We start from the raw sequence: 17,154 nt of genomic DNA on the forward strand, positions 1-17,154 counted from the left end.
GAAAGATGATGGAAAGTTAAAGTGTTCCAAAACCTGCCCTAAACACTGTAGCCCCTTTACAAGGAGAGATCAGGGCACAAGGTCAGACAGAGAAACAGAGGTGTCTACCCCTTACGGAAAACATCCTGACATTTTTCATAATTCATGAAGCCTCTTCTCTTTAGGGTCCTAACTGCAACCTGGATATTTACTAATTGCTAGGCTTCTAGAAAAGTAATCGCTGCTTTCTGTTGTTTTCCCTAAAAGCCAGAGCTGCTTGCAACTTTTTAGTGGGTAGAAAACCCACGTGGGAAGGACAGAAGAGAACTTCAGGACAGTGATGACCCCTGGAGAGGAAGGAAAGAGAAAAGGACTGGAGAGGAGGATGGTTAACTGAATCTGTCTCAAAAAATAAAAGCCTGAAATAAATATGTTAAAATGTTAACATCTGTTCAAGCTGGTACCTGGATGGCAGGTACCTGGAAATCTATTACACAAATTTCAGTTTTAATTTTTCTACATGCTTGAAGTACTTTATAATTAAAAAAAATTAAGATGTTTTAAAAGTGAAACAGAGGGCTTCCCTGGTGGCGCAGTGGTTGAGAGTCCGCCTGCCAATGCAGGGGACACGGGTTCGTGCCCCGGTCTGGGAAGATCCCACATGCTGCGGAGGGGCTGGGCCCGTGAGCCATGGCCGCTGAGCCTGCGCGTCCCGAGCCTGTGCTCCGCAACGGGAGAGGCCACAACAGTGAGAGGCCCGCGTACCGCAAAAAAAAAAAAAAAAAGTGAAACAGAGACACAAAAGGCACAAAGAAAATGCAGGCTGGTGCCCAAGTGATGCAAAGTGGCAAAGTCCAATCATGCTGCTTTGATTAAGTGTAATTGCCACCAACACAATAAATACACACAAGCCTCCCGGGAACACTCAAATCCAAGATAACACACGCTGCGGTTAGAACCCATTTTATAGCTTTACATTTTATCACCAGATAGTCTTCTGATATCAGTCTTGTTAACAAAAGGCACATCAGCACATTGATCCTTTGCCAAATGAAACACATGCCCATATTTGAAGTTGTACTGAGGATATGCAGTATTATTTCAGTGTGCATTTGTTAATCTAAATGAAAGCCAAACTCCAGGAGGCATAAATATGGCAGCCTGGTTTTTGGTACTAAAGCTAAGCTGGAGCAGAGTGTAAGTGACACAGAAGTACACATTTTTGTTTAGCATTCAGAGAACAACAGAAGGATTTAGGCCTGTGCTAACAAACGCAGCTGCTGTCCCACAGAAAGAACTCAAAAAATCCAGAGTTTTCTTCTTGAGGATCTGCTACCAAATGGTCCATACCAACAATGGAATGACAGCCATTTAGAGCCATCTTGGCCTTGTGGGCCTTGTCACCAGTTTTTCCAAGTATCTGCATTGGTATATAATACCACAAGGTCATAAGATTAGGGAATAAGGCTACCAACATGCCGGTTCTGTGGACAGATGATACCACCTCACCACTGCGAAATTCACAGAAGCATCATGGAAGTTGCAAACTGTTAGCACAGGAGCCAAGTCTGGCCCATAGATATTGTTGGGCTCATACAACACTTTTTTTTTTTTTTGCGGTACGCGGGCCTCTCACTGTTGCGGCCCCTCCCGTTGCGGAGCACAGGCTGCGGATGCGCAGGCTCAGCGGCCATGGCTCACGGGCCCAGCCGCTCCGCGGCATGTGGAATCTTCCCAGACCGGGGCACGAACCCATGTCCCCTGCATTGTCAGGCGGACTCTCAACCACTGCGCCACCAGGGAAGCCCTCATACAACATTTTTTAAAACTTGAATTAGGATAATACTCGTAAAAATCTGGCTTTCTGTATTCTCTTTTTTAAATATCAGAACATACTGTAACACGGGGCTGGTTTGAACTAAGTGTCCACTGCTCAATTCATACAAGGCCTATGGACCACGGTCCCTGCCACTTCCCCTCACCTACACTCACCAGCATCACTTATAACACCACCTGCTCTGCCCTGTAGGCATTTTAATCTGTGGCATAAAACTAAGGGTGTCACACCGTGAGGGGAGTGGAAATACATAACTTCTCCTTAGAACAAAATTAGGGGGTGTGAGAGAGACAGGAAGAAAGGGCTTGGTTTCTAGAATTCTGAATTCCAATACAGGGCAGAAGAGGGGAGGAAGAGCCTGAGCCAGAAGTCATCCCCATTATCAACATGCACCCATTTCCATGGTCAAATTTATGAGCGCCAACATATACAACTTCTTCACTTATGCTGACGGGTTCCCTAAATACATAAGATTCCTGACTCTGAACAATGCTCATTTTGGCTTCAGAGGGAATCACTTCTGCTCCCATATTGCCAAAGGACTCACAGAGGTGCACTGGCCTGTTTTTCATGCAACGCTCCCACCACCCAAGCCGGCCACGGGAATTCCTTCCTACTTGGTAATGCATCAGATGCCCACAAATGCTGTACCCAAAGTCACATCAAGTAAACTACGCATCACACTGTGACATTGTTAAGCCAGGAGGAAAAGAAATTACGGCTAAAAACAAAAGATGTTTGATGCAGAGAGGAGAAATTACTCATCAACACAAAAGTAAGTGTCAGATACTCGCAAACAAAAGATGCACACGGGGAGACAGAACAGAATGCCATTCATTAACCATTTTCAAGAAAATATAAACGTGTCCCTATCAAATGAAATTTCCAAGGAAGAAGTGTAATAAGTTCCCTGTTGTGCGTAGGTACATATACATATATACATATGTCATACATATGTATATAGAGCCATAATTATGATAAAGCTCAGGATATATTAAGCTACCACTACATACACACTCTATAAAGAAAACAAGAAAAGATACTGAGTAAGGGGGTTCCCTGGTGGCGCAGGGGTTGAGAGTCCGCCTGCCGATGCAGGGGACACGGCTTCGTGCCCCGGTCCGGGCAGATCCCACATGCCGCGGAGCGGCTGAGCCTGTGAGCCGTGGCCGCTGAGCCTGCGCGTCCGGAGCCTGTGCTCCGCGGCGGGAGAGGCTACAGCAGTGAGAGGCCCGCGTACCGCAAAAAAAAAAAAAAAAAAAAAGATACTGAGTAGGAAGAGTTTCCAGAGTCCATGGTACATCAGTCTTCTATTTGATAAAAACCTGATAAATTTTCCTGATCAGAACTGTCAAAGTTCATGTTCTCACTAGTGCCTGCAGAGTTTCAAGAAATATTTCACAATCTAAAAAGAAGAGTCTTTCTCCTTAGGGTTACAGGATCACTGGTAGAAAAAATTAAAACCACAACTAGGCATAATGTCCACAACTTGGTCTTCTCACTCCCGCAGATACAAAAAGAGAAGGTACACACTCACCGCAGAGAGCTGGCTCCACGTAGGCCTCAGTGGCTTATGGTGAACCACAATTTTTTCATCTGATTTCTTTTCTTTAGGCTCTGACTCTTCATCAGAGTCAATGTCAAGGGCCTTTTCTTTGTAGTTCTGATACAGAACAGCGTTTTCTGCAAGAAAACCAAATCTTACATGTCACTAATTGCCCCCCCATCTTGATGCTACTTGTTCTAAACAAACATCTGTATTTATACGTATACGATGTCTGGTCTCCAGTTAAACAAGAGACAAATGGATTTTGTCACTGAAGAGTCATTACCAAAAAGTGATTTTCTCACTCACACAGCTCTACCCCCAATTCATCTGCAGGGGAAGGGGAAGGGCCCATACATGAAATGTCAACTGAAGCAGAGTTTCCATGTCTCTGTCCACTACCCATGAAGGTCATGCCCCGTTACATCACTGTTTTTTAGATTAAATTGAATTTACACCCTTTTGTCTATCTATTTAACAAATATTTACTGTACATCCACAATGTGCCAAGGGCTGAGAGTAAATAGAAAATGAAAGACATTTCCCATGCCCTCATGAGCTAAAAATTTAATGAGAAAAATAGTCGAAGTCATTCATTCATGTATTTATTCAACTGATAGTTAGAAAATGCTTACTAAAAAAAAAAAAAAAGAAAATGCCTACTAGACACTACCGACCGCTAGGCACTGGGGCTACAGCAACGAACAATAACAGAAAAAGATAAAAATCTCATTCTTTGTGGAGCTGACATCAGAGTGAGGAGAGAATGACAATAAATAAACAAGTAACTTTTATAATATATCAGATGCTGATAAGTACCATGGAGAAAAATAAAACAGGGAAAGAAGGAGCATGTTACAAGGGGTGATACATAGATTTTAAACAGGGTGGTTTAGGAAGCCCTCACAGAGGTGACATTTAAGCAAAGATCTAAAAGAAGTGAGAAAGTAAGCCACCTGTACAGCTGGGGAAAGAACATCCCATCAGAGAGAACAGCAAGTACAAAGGCCCTGGGGCAGGAGTCTGGTGCATCTATATGTACAAGGATCAGCAAGGAGGCCTGTGTGGCTGGAATAGGGTAAGGGAGGGGAGAAAGTACAGGAGCTGGGGCTTGGGATGATTAGAGGGCAGACTTGCCTCAATGTCATTGAAAGGACTTTGGTTTTTTACTCCAAGTGAGAAGGCAAGTCATTTTAGAGTTGAGGACACAATGATCTTGCACAAATACATACCTACAAACCCAAAGATTTACATACAGGGGCTCTGAGAACAGACTGTCAGCAGGATATGATCTAGTCTGGGGATCAGAGAGGTGTTAATGAGGAATATCTTAAAATCTGAAAGCTGAGAAACTACAGAGCTACAGAAAAAAAGCACATGTAAAAGCCCTGAGGCAAGAGGACATATGTTACCTAAGAAGAACAAAGGAAGGTCATTCACTGGAGTGTGGGTGTCTAGCGGACAAAGGGTGTAAGGTGAGTTTAAGGGGAAGAGCCAGACAGTCCAAAGCAGCAGAGTTTTGCAGGCAATGTTAAAGAACTGGATTTTACCCTGAGTCCAAAAGGACTGAGTTTCTTTCATACTGTAAGGGCTGTATTTTATCCCGATTACAGTGGGAATCCACTAAAAGGAAAGGACTTTATTAGACTGGAAAAGCAAAATATTGACTACTTAAGGGACTAATTAGGATGCTACTGAAGTGGTCACTGAAAGACAATGGAGACTTGGGGGGATGGGCTGGATACGGGGGTCAACTGGATATGGTGGTAAGGATGTTTCCTAGCTCTATAAGTCCCACAATGGAGAAGTAGGAAATGGGAACTCCAGAAGAGATTCACCTTTAGAGGAAAGATTATGAGTTTGGTTTGGGACATACTGAGTTTGAAATGCTTTTCCCATCTACTGAAGCCAGCAAACATCTGCCTCATCTCTCAGCAACTACTGCATGTTCCACATGCACCATTACTAAAGTAATACTGGAATCTATGCAATATTTTACTGTTCTCTGATTGTTCTAAATATGTAAAGCAGATTATGAGGGTGTAGACTGAGTTCCCCCCCACCTCTGTGGTGTCCTTTAAAGTACTTAGTGTGTGGCACAAAATATATGCAGACGTTGTTGATATACATTCATTCATTCTCACAACAACGTGGGCAATAGCATTAACTTCATTTTACCCAGGATGAGACTGAGGCTCAGTGAAGTTAAGAGGCTTGTTCACTGTCACTCAACTGATGAGCAGAAGCAGCAGGACAGGAACTCAGGCCCCTGGTTCCAATAGCACAGGTTCTCACCACTCTACCACACAGCTTCCTGACTTACATTCTTGTTAGTCATTAACTGTAAGGCTCCTGCATTCCTCATGTACATATATGTGAAAAAGAATTTCTAGGTCATCATATCTGAGAAGAGAGGAGAGAGTGCACAGAAACAGCTCCTTGTAAAAGGAAACAACATAAAACTAGTTATAGTGAAGGTCTGTCCTCGGACTTCACAAAAGCTCGACATTTTCAACCCTTTGAGGCAAAGGTCCCAAAACCACTATCAAATTCCAGAAGATGCAAAGCATCGCTCAGAACTGATACTAGGTAGATGCTCTGTTCACTGCACAGTCATAACGGGGTATAAGCGGAAGCAAATGGGACTAAGAACCAGCTCTCTTCCTAGTCCTGGCTGTGTGAAAGTGGACAAGGTACTAGACTCTCCGAGCTTCTAGTTTCCTCAATTATAAAATCTGAATTTATCCCAGCCAGCTAAAGTACTGTATCTGGATTTCTTCCTCATAGAGAACAGTTTTCTAAGCTTGGTACAGTAAATTATAGAGGGGCATATAATTATAGAGGGGCATACCCTTCTTCATTGTTCTTTAAAGGTTGGGAAATCTCAGCATTTCAAAGCATGACAGAAAGTAACTACCCTCACCTGCACCACACTCCCCCAGCCCTACAAGCACTGCACCTGGGGCTTCTCCCTTTGTGCCCTTCCAGACCACTGACACTGGATCCATCTACACGAAGTCCGCTAATCTGATTAGGGTTTGAACACCTGGAGAAAGCTGCTTTTATTTTTGAGATCCTTCACAAAAATATTATATGGGTTCGAAATTCTCAGGAGTATGTTTCTGTCAGCCAGGAGAGTTAGATTTCCCCCAAATTGAAACTGGATTAGGAAACAGGAAGTCAGAAATGATATTAAAATGCAGAAATATGGGGAAAAGAACATTAAGTCAAAGGAAATACGACTTAAGATCTAAATGCCAAAGTTAATTTTTAACTAAAGGGCTAGAGGTTGCCCTTACTCTTTCTCCACTTTTTGAGGGAGGTGGGGATGGAGCCAGAGTAGAGAAGAATTAAAAATCCCAGAACGTTGGTCTGACAAAGTCATCTGCTTACAAAGAACGCCATTAATTTTACTCACTGCTGGTGAATTTAGCTTAGCGCAGAGCTTTGTGCTGTATAATTTGTGAAGAAGTTGTACATTTTTCTCATCTTGACTTTTTTGTAACTTCAGTTGGATTTCAACTTACAATTGATATTCCACATTGAAACAGCAATAAAAGTCTGGAAAATCAAATGCTTACCTTCCCCATCAAATGTTCCTTGTCCTTTCAGCATTTTTTTCTAAGAAACAAGAAAAGCAAAAAGAGGAAAAGCAAAGCAAACTATGTATGAATGAGCCAAACAGAAAATACAGCTATTTTAAGAAAAAGTATTTTTTGTTGTTGTTACATTCATTAGATTTCCAAAGGCATACAGCAGATGATCCCTGGAGTAGTTCACTCGTAACACTACTACGACTCACCAAAAAGGTGAAATAAAATGTACAACATTCCCCATGCTCTGTCAATACAGCTTAAGGATCCTCAAATGACCAGTAGTCCAGCTTATTTCACTACTCATGATTCACCATCACTGTTAAATTGAACTTTGCTATACTTGCAGAGTTGGAGGGAAAAAAAAAAAACCACATAAAATATTATGGAACTTCTTTAAGGCCATGGGATCTAAAATAAAACAGGCTTGCTTGTGTATTACACATGTGATATTTATATAGACTCTCTGATTAATCAAGAAAAGATGTGGCTGCCAAAATGAATTCCTGCCCGATTGCTGAGATCTGTCTTGTGTCTGGAGAAGACAGCACATGCACACTCCAAAATCTCCTTCCCTAGTTTTCCCTATTTCTTTATGTCATATTTAGTAATATTTTAATGAGCACAGCTCCTAGGCCTTTATCTGGGAGCAACACCATACCATTCATTGAAACATGAAGTTTTCAGCTACCAAGTTGTTAAATGCACTCAAGGATTAAGTGGGCACAAAATGGGAATAAGATACAACCACAGGCAGTGGTGAGAGAAACCAGAAACAGCAAAGATGACAAACTATGTCTTTTGTGATCTGGCAACTGACTTTTAAAATTTACATTTTACCTGAATGGTATTTAGTATGTGATCACCACTGAAAAACATAATTCAGTAATTAACTCATTAGTGTAAGTAATTAAAATAATCAATAGGCTCAAGGGAAATCGGTTTTCCTGTATCAGCTGTGATGAATCAGCAACGAATGACTGACATTGCTAAACAAGCACCAGGCAGCGCGGCCACATAATCAAGAGTGCAGAGCCACGCCTGCCCACCATCCCCTTTTCAGCTACCTGTGTTAAAACTGTTCGGGGCTCACTCAGCCAATACTTAATTTTCTGTGTTTTTTTTCCTCATTTGTCCCCCACTTTTTGCCGGAACTTAGAAAATTAAAACAATAAGAGTTTCAGCTCCTCCCATGAAGCTGCATTAAACTGGGCTGTGCCTGCCAGCAACAGAATGGGCAAGAGATAAATGTGCACGGGTCTGATCAACAAACCACAGAATTAAAAAATTGGGCTTCCCTGGTGGCGCAGTGGTTGAGAGTCCGCCTGCCGATGCAGGGGACACGGCTTCGTGCCCCGGTCCGGGAAGATCCCACATGCCGCGGAGCGGCTGGGCCCGTGAGCCATGGCGGCTGAGCCTGCGCGTCCGGAGCCTGTGCTCCGCAACGGGAGAGGCCACAACAGTGAGAGGCCCGCGTACCGCAAAAAAACAATAAAAATAACAATAACCTCTGGTTTCCTCTGTGCCCTTCCTCCCCACCCCCGTCACCTTCACCTGTGGCTTAGTGAACGCCTAACTTGCGACACTCTTGCCCATTCTTACCTTTATCCTTCCCAGGCTGGAAAACTTCTCCTTATCTTCCATTACCGCTTTCAGAATAGGCTGGGACATTCTGTTCTTCTTCTTCGAGGTGGTAGGACTGTCAAAATCAACGCCACTGACCACCGCCCTGCGATAGGACGTGGACCTCAAGCCTCTCCGCAGAGACCCCGGACTGTCCAAGTCGTTCTCCGCCTCGCCCTCGTCCTCTGCGGGGCCCAGGGGCGCTCCAAGGCCCTCCACCATGCTGCGCACCTTAAGCAGTCTCTTGTGGGGCTCCACATTCTGACTGTTGGATTTACTTATCTTAATTTCCGAGGCCAGACTCTTCGGAATGATCTGCTGTTTCCCCACTTTGAGGGCGGCGGGGCTGTTTGTGCTCAAAACCACTGAAGGATTCTCCAGGAGCTCGTTCTCCTGTGAGGGAAGCCTTTGGAGGGGGAGTTTTTGCTCCAAAGACCTTTTGTGAGGCGCGGGAGAGAGTCTCGAAGGTCCCCGCTCAGGGTCCTTAGCCATCTGGCCGGACAGCGAACGCGCGCCTGGGGAGGCGGTATTAGGGATAAGCGCACTTGCAGCAGGCGAAAGCAAGGGGCTGGCGGGGAATCCGGCCCTGTCCCCCTCGGGGCTGCAGGGGGCAGACGCATGAGGAGTCCGCGGGCGGTGCAGCGGCAGCTGCGCGGGCGAAGTCGCAGTGCCGTTCGCTGGGGATTTGGGGTAGCCGCCCGACGCCGCTCTGGGTTCCTGGGGTGACTTGGGCCGTCGAAGCCGAGGAGAAACAGCCCTGTACTCCGGGGAGACGGTCCTCCCATTGGTCACCAACCTCCGATGGGCGCACAGAAGCAGGGGGCTCCTCTGGATCGTCCTGCCGTCGGAGGCGGTGGGCACCTGGGCCGGAGTCTGCGCCGCGGGGGGCTTCCCTCGGTCCTCCACCGGGAAATCCGTGATCAGCAACCCGCTGGGGCTCTGGTAGGACTGGGGCCTCGGCTTGCTCCGGCCCAGCAGCTGGGGCTGAGGGGTTGAACGCCTCCGCCACAAAGGGGTTAAGTTGTTGCTGGAAAAATCTACTTCGGTCTTGCCGTCCATAGCAGAGCCTCGGGCGTCAGCCCCGGGGGGCGGAGGGCGGGGGGACAGCACCCAGTGAGTCTTGCCTAAAGAGGAAAGAAGTCATGGAACTTCGCCGCCGGACAACCAGGCACGCCTTGCAGACACGCGCGCTCTGAGCCCGGGGATCACCCGGCTGCCGCGCGGGACACAACTGCGCGTCAATTACCCGCCCTTTCTGGGGCAAAAACTGCGCCCACCGCGCCGAGCAGTCCAGTACAGATATCTGGGCTGTGCCCAGGCGGATTAATCCAATCACCTCCGCGTCTTTCCCGCGCCCAAAGACCACCCGCACGGAAAGAAACAGCCACCAATTCGCCGGGTGCAAACTGATGCACAAGAAGCTTGGGACGAGTTCAGCTTTCTCGGGAAACTCGCCGCGGGACGCTCCCCTCCTCCGCCAGCCAGCCGCCCGCCCCCGTCGTTGGTCCCCTAGCGCCCTAGCTGCCCGTCTCCCAGGCGGATTTACCTTAAGGGCTTTGCAGAGCCCTAGGCCAAAGAGCACCCACCGCCCCGTGGGTGGCCAGGGTCCCAGACCGAATCGCGGCAGCAGGAGCTCTGGAGAGCTCTGCAGCCGACCAGGCGTCAGCTCCGCCCCTAAGCTTGACCCCGCCCTCAGCCTTGGCCACGCCCGGGCCCGCCTCAGTCGCAGCCATCCTGGAGCAGCTGCCCTCCTGCCCGGGTCTCTCGTTAAAAAACACACTAGCGCACCTGGGCTGGGTGCCGAGCTCCCGGGTTCCGGCCCGCGAGATGCGGGAAAGGGGAGGCGTGGGAGCTTCGAGCGCGCAGGTCCGTTGCCTGGAGCACAGCGTGGGAACGAGCGTGGGAGCCCTGCCAGGATGTAATTTACTAAGCCCTGGGTCCCCCGGGGGATCTCCCCGGTAGAAACCCGGAATGCCGAGCAGAGTAGGGTCTGTGAAATGCGTGAGCTGGTGCGGGTAGCTCTGAACGCAGAAAGCCAGACGCCACTCAGCATTCAGGTTGTCTTAAAACACAAATCCGATGCCTTGCTCCCCTGCTTAAAATATCTTACAGACTGATAAGTTTTCTTGTTTGTGCCTGGAGTATTTCCGGAGGTATACTTACAGCCAGCTCGGGGGAGGGGAAACTGGGTGCCTAGGAAACTGGAGGGAGGGAGTGTTTTCATTCAATAATCTTTGTATCTTGTATGCTTTGGATTGCGAATGTTACCTATTAAAAGTAAACGCAATTTAAATTACAAAAAAAAAGCTTATTGGTTTCTAAGCATACACAGAATAAAACTCAAAATCCTCTCCATAGCTTATGAGGCCCTACAGGAAGCGCTTACGTCTGTAGCCCAGTCTTTTCCCCGCAACACTTGTTCCTTCAGTGTTTTTAAGCCACACCCACTTAAAGTTTGACAGCCTCAGAATCTTCCCTTTTGTTCTTCCTTGACCTTCTGACCTGTCACTCCATCAGAGAGGCCTTCCCTCTTGAATCAGATTATGGCTTATTTATTTTCCCAGCCACCTGTTCTCTTCCTTTTCTCCACTTGCCACAATACTCAAATATATTTAATCATGTATTCATTTTTGTTTATCTGTTTTATCTTCTTTTGACTGAAAGCTGCAAGAGGGCAGGGGCCATGTTTCTTTATTACCCCCTCTGTATTCCAGGCATATAGAGGGCACTTAACAAATATTTGTTGAATGAACGAATGAATGAATGAGAGGAGTGATGTGAGGACAATGGCCAACTGCCCCAGGGTGCTCCGTTGCCAAGTGGTAGAAAGTTGGTTGTGTCCTGAACAAGCTCCAGCTATGTGAGAAGCATAAGGCAAAGTTGAGAAGACAGATGATTTTTAGACCATAAGATCTGTATAATTAATTCTATTAGCAAGACATATGGGCTGTTCTCCAAGTTCTCTTTTTTGGCATTCACGCATTCAGTAAGGATGTATCGAGCATCCACTGAATGCTCCTGTTTGCCCTGGACAGGTTGAATGTGATGGCCAAAAATTTTTTTTTTTTTTTTTTTTTGCGGTATGCGGGCCTCTCACTGCTGTGGCCTCTCCCGTTGCGGAGCACAGGCTCCGGATGCGCAGGCTCAGCGGCCATGGCTCACGGGCCCAGCCGCTCCGCGGCATGTGGGATCCTCCCGAACCGGGGCACGAACCCGTGTCCCCTGCATCGGCAGGCGGACTCTCAACCACTGCGCCACCAGGGAAGCCTGATGGCCAAAAATATTAAGAGGCAATCTCTGGGTGGTGGTGAGATGAAGCCTGATGTTTTTCATGCTTATTTATACTTTGCTATACTTTCCAAATACTGTACATTAAATATATGTTACTTTGATCTGAGATATTTTTGTAAACTAGAAGAAATGGCATCAAAACATTTGTAAGAAATTTTTCTAAAAAAAGAAATTTACCAAATATTTTGGTTAGAAGAAATATGGCTGCTTACATACTTATACCTACCCACTTTTTAATATAGGACATTTTCTATACTAACCCATATTACTTTTATATTGGAAAAATATAATACATTTAATTTTAAAAGTGCTTAGCTAATGACAAATGAAATGTTACCTAATTCAGAATGCAATTTGTGACTTACGTTTAGAAGTTGTAAATGGTGATGTGAGAAGCTAGCTTCTCTTCAAATTATGTTGGTTCTGAAAACAAGCCTAACTGATAATTGTGAAGAAATCGCAGGATCTCCCTACCTCATTCCTAAGCAACAACATAATACCCACCAAAACAAGAACAACGACAAAACACCAAGCTCTGTTCCTTCACTAAGGGAAGCTTGGAAATTCACAGATCTACTGCCCATTTTAGCCTCCATTCAATTTACCACATCTATTCAAATATAGGACATCTTTGATTGTATGTACCACCGAGAAAGAAAGAGAGCTGCCAATTGAACTATGACACAATGTGTTGTCACATAGGATCTTTTTAATACTTTCTGAAACAGTGCTTTTAGACTTAGGTATAAATTTTTCAGTAGTATGCATATTTAGAAAAGGAAAATATAAGCAAAATAAATTGATTAAAGTATTTCTACAAATTCTGTACACAGAGTCTAACTCTCCTGAATCCCTTTTCACACAGAGCATCAATAAGTGTGTTTTTCCACACAATATCATTGATAATATAGCATTTCTTAAAAGGATGTCCTAGCCTTGTCTCTGAGATTTGCTTCCTAGCCAGACACTCATTCTTCAAGTTTGATGCTGGCATAATCCTATTTGACTAAAAGCAGAGTTTTCTTGTTCATCTGAATTATATGTCACTACAACCTATGTAGCCTCTCTATTAATGGCCAGAAGGAAGTTTCTGACAAACAAGTTCCAGGCCTTCACTATTGACCTGTGTGATACATGAATTGGTTATATTAGCCTCTTGTTGTTTTGGAATTTCTTTCATCTAATCTGACACATCTGGCAATTTCTCCTGCCTTCAACTGCATTTCTTAGCATATGGCTTTGACAAATGTAGTATTAAATTGCACAGAACTCAGTAAAATGATGAAATTCGAGTAGTTATAACCATGTTCACAAATACCAAGGCAATGCCAACTATATCAGGACTGCCACCTGGCCATTGGCTGTTTCTTTAATAGTAAGACACATCCCAGTTTCAGAGATGTTACAATGTGAGACCAAAGTACTTCTTAGAATTGCAGAAATACAGTATGTTAAACTATTAGGAATGATACATTCCACTGGTAAATTCTGATGGTATATATTTTTAATCAAAAAATTTTAATTTCTTCCCAGTTTTACTGAGATATCATTGACATATAACATTGTAGTAGTTTAAGGTGTGCAACATGATTTGATATACGTATATACAAGTAAGTCCCGTACATACGAACGAGTTCCATTCCGAGAGTGCGTCCATAAGTCCAATTTGTTCGTAAGTCCAACAAAGTTAGCCTAGGTACTCAACTAACACAATCAGCTATATAGTACTGTACTGTAATAGGTTTATAATACTTTTCAGACAAATAACACATAAAAAACAAACAAAAAATAAAGAAAACATTTTTAATCTTACAGTACAGTCCCTTGAAAAGTACAGTAGTACAGTACAACAGCTGGCATACAGGGACTGGCATCAAGTGAACAGGCAAGAAGAGTTACTGACTGGAGGAGGGCGACGAGGTGGGAGATGGTAGAGCTGAAGGATAATCAGCAATAGGAGATGGAGGGCAAGCTGCAATTGCACTCATGCCTGACGTTGATGGAACACACGTTCACATCTGGAAGTTCACAGAAGGTTTGTATGTAGGGGACTTACTGTATGGTGAAATGATTACCACAATGAGTTTAGTTAATATCCATTACCTTGCATAGTTACAAGTTTTTATTCTTGTGATGAGAACTTTTATGATGTGCTTTCTTAGCAACTTTCAAATATACAATACAGTATTGTTAACTGTAATCACCATGCTGTACATTACATCCCAGAACTTATTTTTCTTATAACTGGAGGTTTGCACCTTTTGACCACCCTCACCCATTTCCCCCCAATGACATATTGAACTATTAAAATATTCAGTGGTATAATACAGGGTCTTAGAGGCTGAGATACCAATTATTGCTACATTTACTAAACAAATTTGCACTTATCACCAATTATGTGTCTGGAATAATAATTAGGCTAATTTTAAAGTGCAGTTTGCTAACTAGTGTTATTACCTTGAAGTTAAATCACATGCATTCTTTTTTTGTTTTTGGCCACACCATGAGGCTTGCAGGATCTTAGTTCCCAGACCAGCGATCAAACCCAGGTCCCAGCAGTGACAGCACGGAGTTCTAACCACTAATACTTATTGGGTGCATTTAAGTGCCAAGCACTGGGCCAAGCCTTCCTGAAGTTTATAACTTGCTGATTAACAACATCTGAAACATTAAAATAAAAAATTAAGGCACCTAAGCTGAGTAAGGTGTATGATAAGCTCTCTGTTCTCTGAAAGCCTCTGTGAAGGAGTCTGGGTAGAAGTGGACCAGAAGAATAGGTAGAATATCACGAGATGGAGAAGAAGAGAAGGGCATCTGAGAGACATGTCCCAGCATGAGCAAAAACATGGGGGCACGGCTTGGGAACTAATATTTATTAAGTGCCAACTATATTGCAGGAACTAATTTAATCTCAAATTAATCCTGTCTCCACTTAAATAATGAAGAATCTGAGGCTCTTCTCATACTGCTGGAAAGGGGTTGAGTCATAATCCTAACTCAGATCTGTCAGGCTCCAGAGCCCGTGAGTTCCACATACCAGAAACTAAAATCACAAGAACAGGGAATTGGCATTTAGAAGTTGTGGGAGATAGATTTGGCTAAATGTGGGGAGAATAGAATGTGGTGTGTTACATAAACTGAGGGGGTCTGGATTTTACTTAGATAACATCTGACACTCTCTGAAAGTATTGTATTTAAACTTTGCTATCTTTTAAAACAATAAATCTGATAACACCAGTCTCAGAGATAAAATAAATAAATAAAAATAAACAGATTTGTTTGTGCATTAAAAAAAATCCACCTAAGCCCATAAAATCTGAGGGAAATCTTCTCTTGGAAGGAAATTACAGAAAAATATTTAAATATATACATAACAGACAAAGCGTTATATCAACATCACTCACAAATCTATAAGGAAAAGATAACAGTGGAAAAATGAGCAGAGTGAGAATACAAATTTTAGAGAAGACACAAGTGCCTTCTATACATTAAAACACACTCAGGCCCAATAGTAATAACAAAATTAAAACAGTAAGGAGATCATAGTTTTTCATCCATTAGATCAACAAAGATTAAAAAAAAAAACACTTGGTAAAAGTGCAGGCAAAAGAGGGTTCTGACTCATTCATGGTAACAATGTAAACAACCTTTCTGAAGAGCAATTAGATGATACTTAATCAAAACCTTGAAAACAGGCAAATCTTCAACCTAGTAATTCCATACACAGGGAATAATCCTGAGGAAATAATCTTTGATGTGTAAAAAGAAGTATATTGTTCAAAGATGTCCGTCAAAGCATTTCTTATGGTGGCAAAAGATTAGAAGCAGACTTTATCATTAGAAGACTCACTAGTAGGGCTTCCCTGGTGGCGCAGTGGTTGAGAGTCCGCCTGCCGATGCAGGGGACGCGGGTTCGTGCCCCGGTCCGGGAAGATCCCACATGCCGCAGAGCGGCTGGGCCCGTGAGCCATGGCCGCTGAGCCTGCATGTCCGGAGACTGTGCTCCGCAACGGGAGAGGCCACGACAGTGAGAGGCCCGCGTACCGCTAAAAAAAAAAAAAAAAAAAGAAGACTCACTAGTAAATCATGATGTAAAATGCAACCACCAAAAATAATAGTGTAGATATATAATTACTCATACAGAAATTCAAAACATGATAAGTGGGGGAGAAGAGCTACTTTTAAACACATTATGCAGAATGTCCTACTTTGAGGATTTTTAAAAATTTATTTATTTATTTATTGGCTGTGTTGGGTCTTCATTGCCGCACGCAGGCTTTTCTCTAGCTGTGGAGAGCGGGGGCTACTCTTCGCTGCAGTGTGCGAGCTTCTCATTGCGGTGGCTTCTCTTGTTGCGGAGCATGGGCTCTAGGCTCACGGGCTTCAGTAGTGTGGCTTGCGGGCTCTAGAGCGCAGGCTCAGTAGTTGTGGCGCACAGGCTTAGCTGCTCCACGGCATGTGGGATCTTCCCGGACCAGGGATCAAACCCGTGTCCCCTGCATTGGCAGGTGGATTCTTAACCACTGCGCCACCAGGGAAGTCCCGAGTTTTTTAAAATGCAATAGCTATGTGTAAATACTTAATACTGAGATTTGTAATATTCAAAACGTTAGCATGTCCACCTCTGGTACCAAAATTAAAGGTGGTATTTCAGTTATTCTTTGCTGTGAAACAAACCACCTTACCACTTAGAGGCTTAACATAGCAAATTTTATTATTTACTGTTCCTCACCATTCAGTGGGCTGGTGTGGTGTGTCCTTCTGCTTCTCCTGCAGGTCTGCTGGGGCTCTCGCACGCTGCTGCTGCCAACTGTGGGGTAGGCTGGATTGGAAGGGCACACAGCCTCACTCACTCGTCGGACGGTTGGTTGGTGCTGGCTGTTAGGTGGGGCTCCTCAATTCTCCCTTTCTCAGATCTTAAATATCCTGGACAGGCTTAGTATCCCTGGTACAATGAAGTGATGAGTCAAAATGACAAAGAAAAAATCTGGAAAGGATACTTGAAAAAGAGGTTTTGAGAATTGATTAGTTCTCACTGGGAATAAAAGTTCTTAAAAAAAGACTTTCTAAATAAATGGTTCTGAAGAACCTAGGGGCAGGACAGGAATAAAGACGTAGAGAATGGACTTGAGGATGCGGAGAGGGGCAAGGGTAAGCTGGGACGAAGTGAGAGAGTGTCATGGACATATATACACTACCAAATGTAAAATAGATAGCTAGTGGGAAGCAGCCGCATAGCACAGGGAGATCAGCTCAGTGCTTTGTGACCACCTAGAGGGGTGGGA

At 44.3% G+C, this 17,154-nt stretch overlaps 1 protein-coding gene across 1 annotated transcript in view; it reads right to left on the bottom strand.

The window, feature by feature from the left end:
* ARHGEF26 (Rho guanine nucleotide exchange factor 26) overlaps positions 1–10,841 on the bottom strand; it is a 215,432-nt gene extending 204,591 nt beyond the window's left edge. Inside the window, exons 1-4 of the mRNA XM_060149589.1 lie at positions 10,742–10,841; positions 8,558–9,702; positions 6,944–6,983; positions 3,354–3,499 (exon numbers count right to left, since the gene is read on the bottom strand). Of these exons, the coding sequence (XP_060005572.1) occupies positions 3,354–3,499; positions 6,944–6,983; positions 8,558–9,702; positions 10,742–10,802 (1,392 nt within the window). The 5' untranslated portion in view covers positions 10,803–10,841. The remainder of the gene's footprint in view (positions 1–3,353; positions 3,500–6,943; positions 6,984–8,557; positions 9,703–10,741) is intronic.
* Between the last annotated feature and the right edge of the window lie 6,313 nt (positions 10,842–17,154).

The sequence above is a fragment of the Lagenorhynchus albirostris genome, chromosome 5 (assembly GCF_949774975.1).
Source record: "Lagenorhynchus albirostris chromosome 5, mLagAlb1.1, whole genome shotgun sequence".
NCBI classification, from domain to species: Eukaryota; Metazoa; Chordata; class Mammalia; order Artiodactyla; family Delphinidae; genus Lagenorhynchus; species Lagenorhynchus albirostris.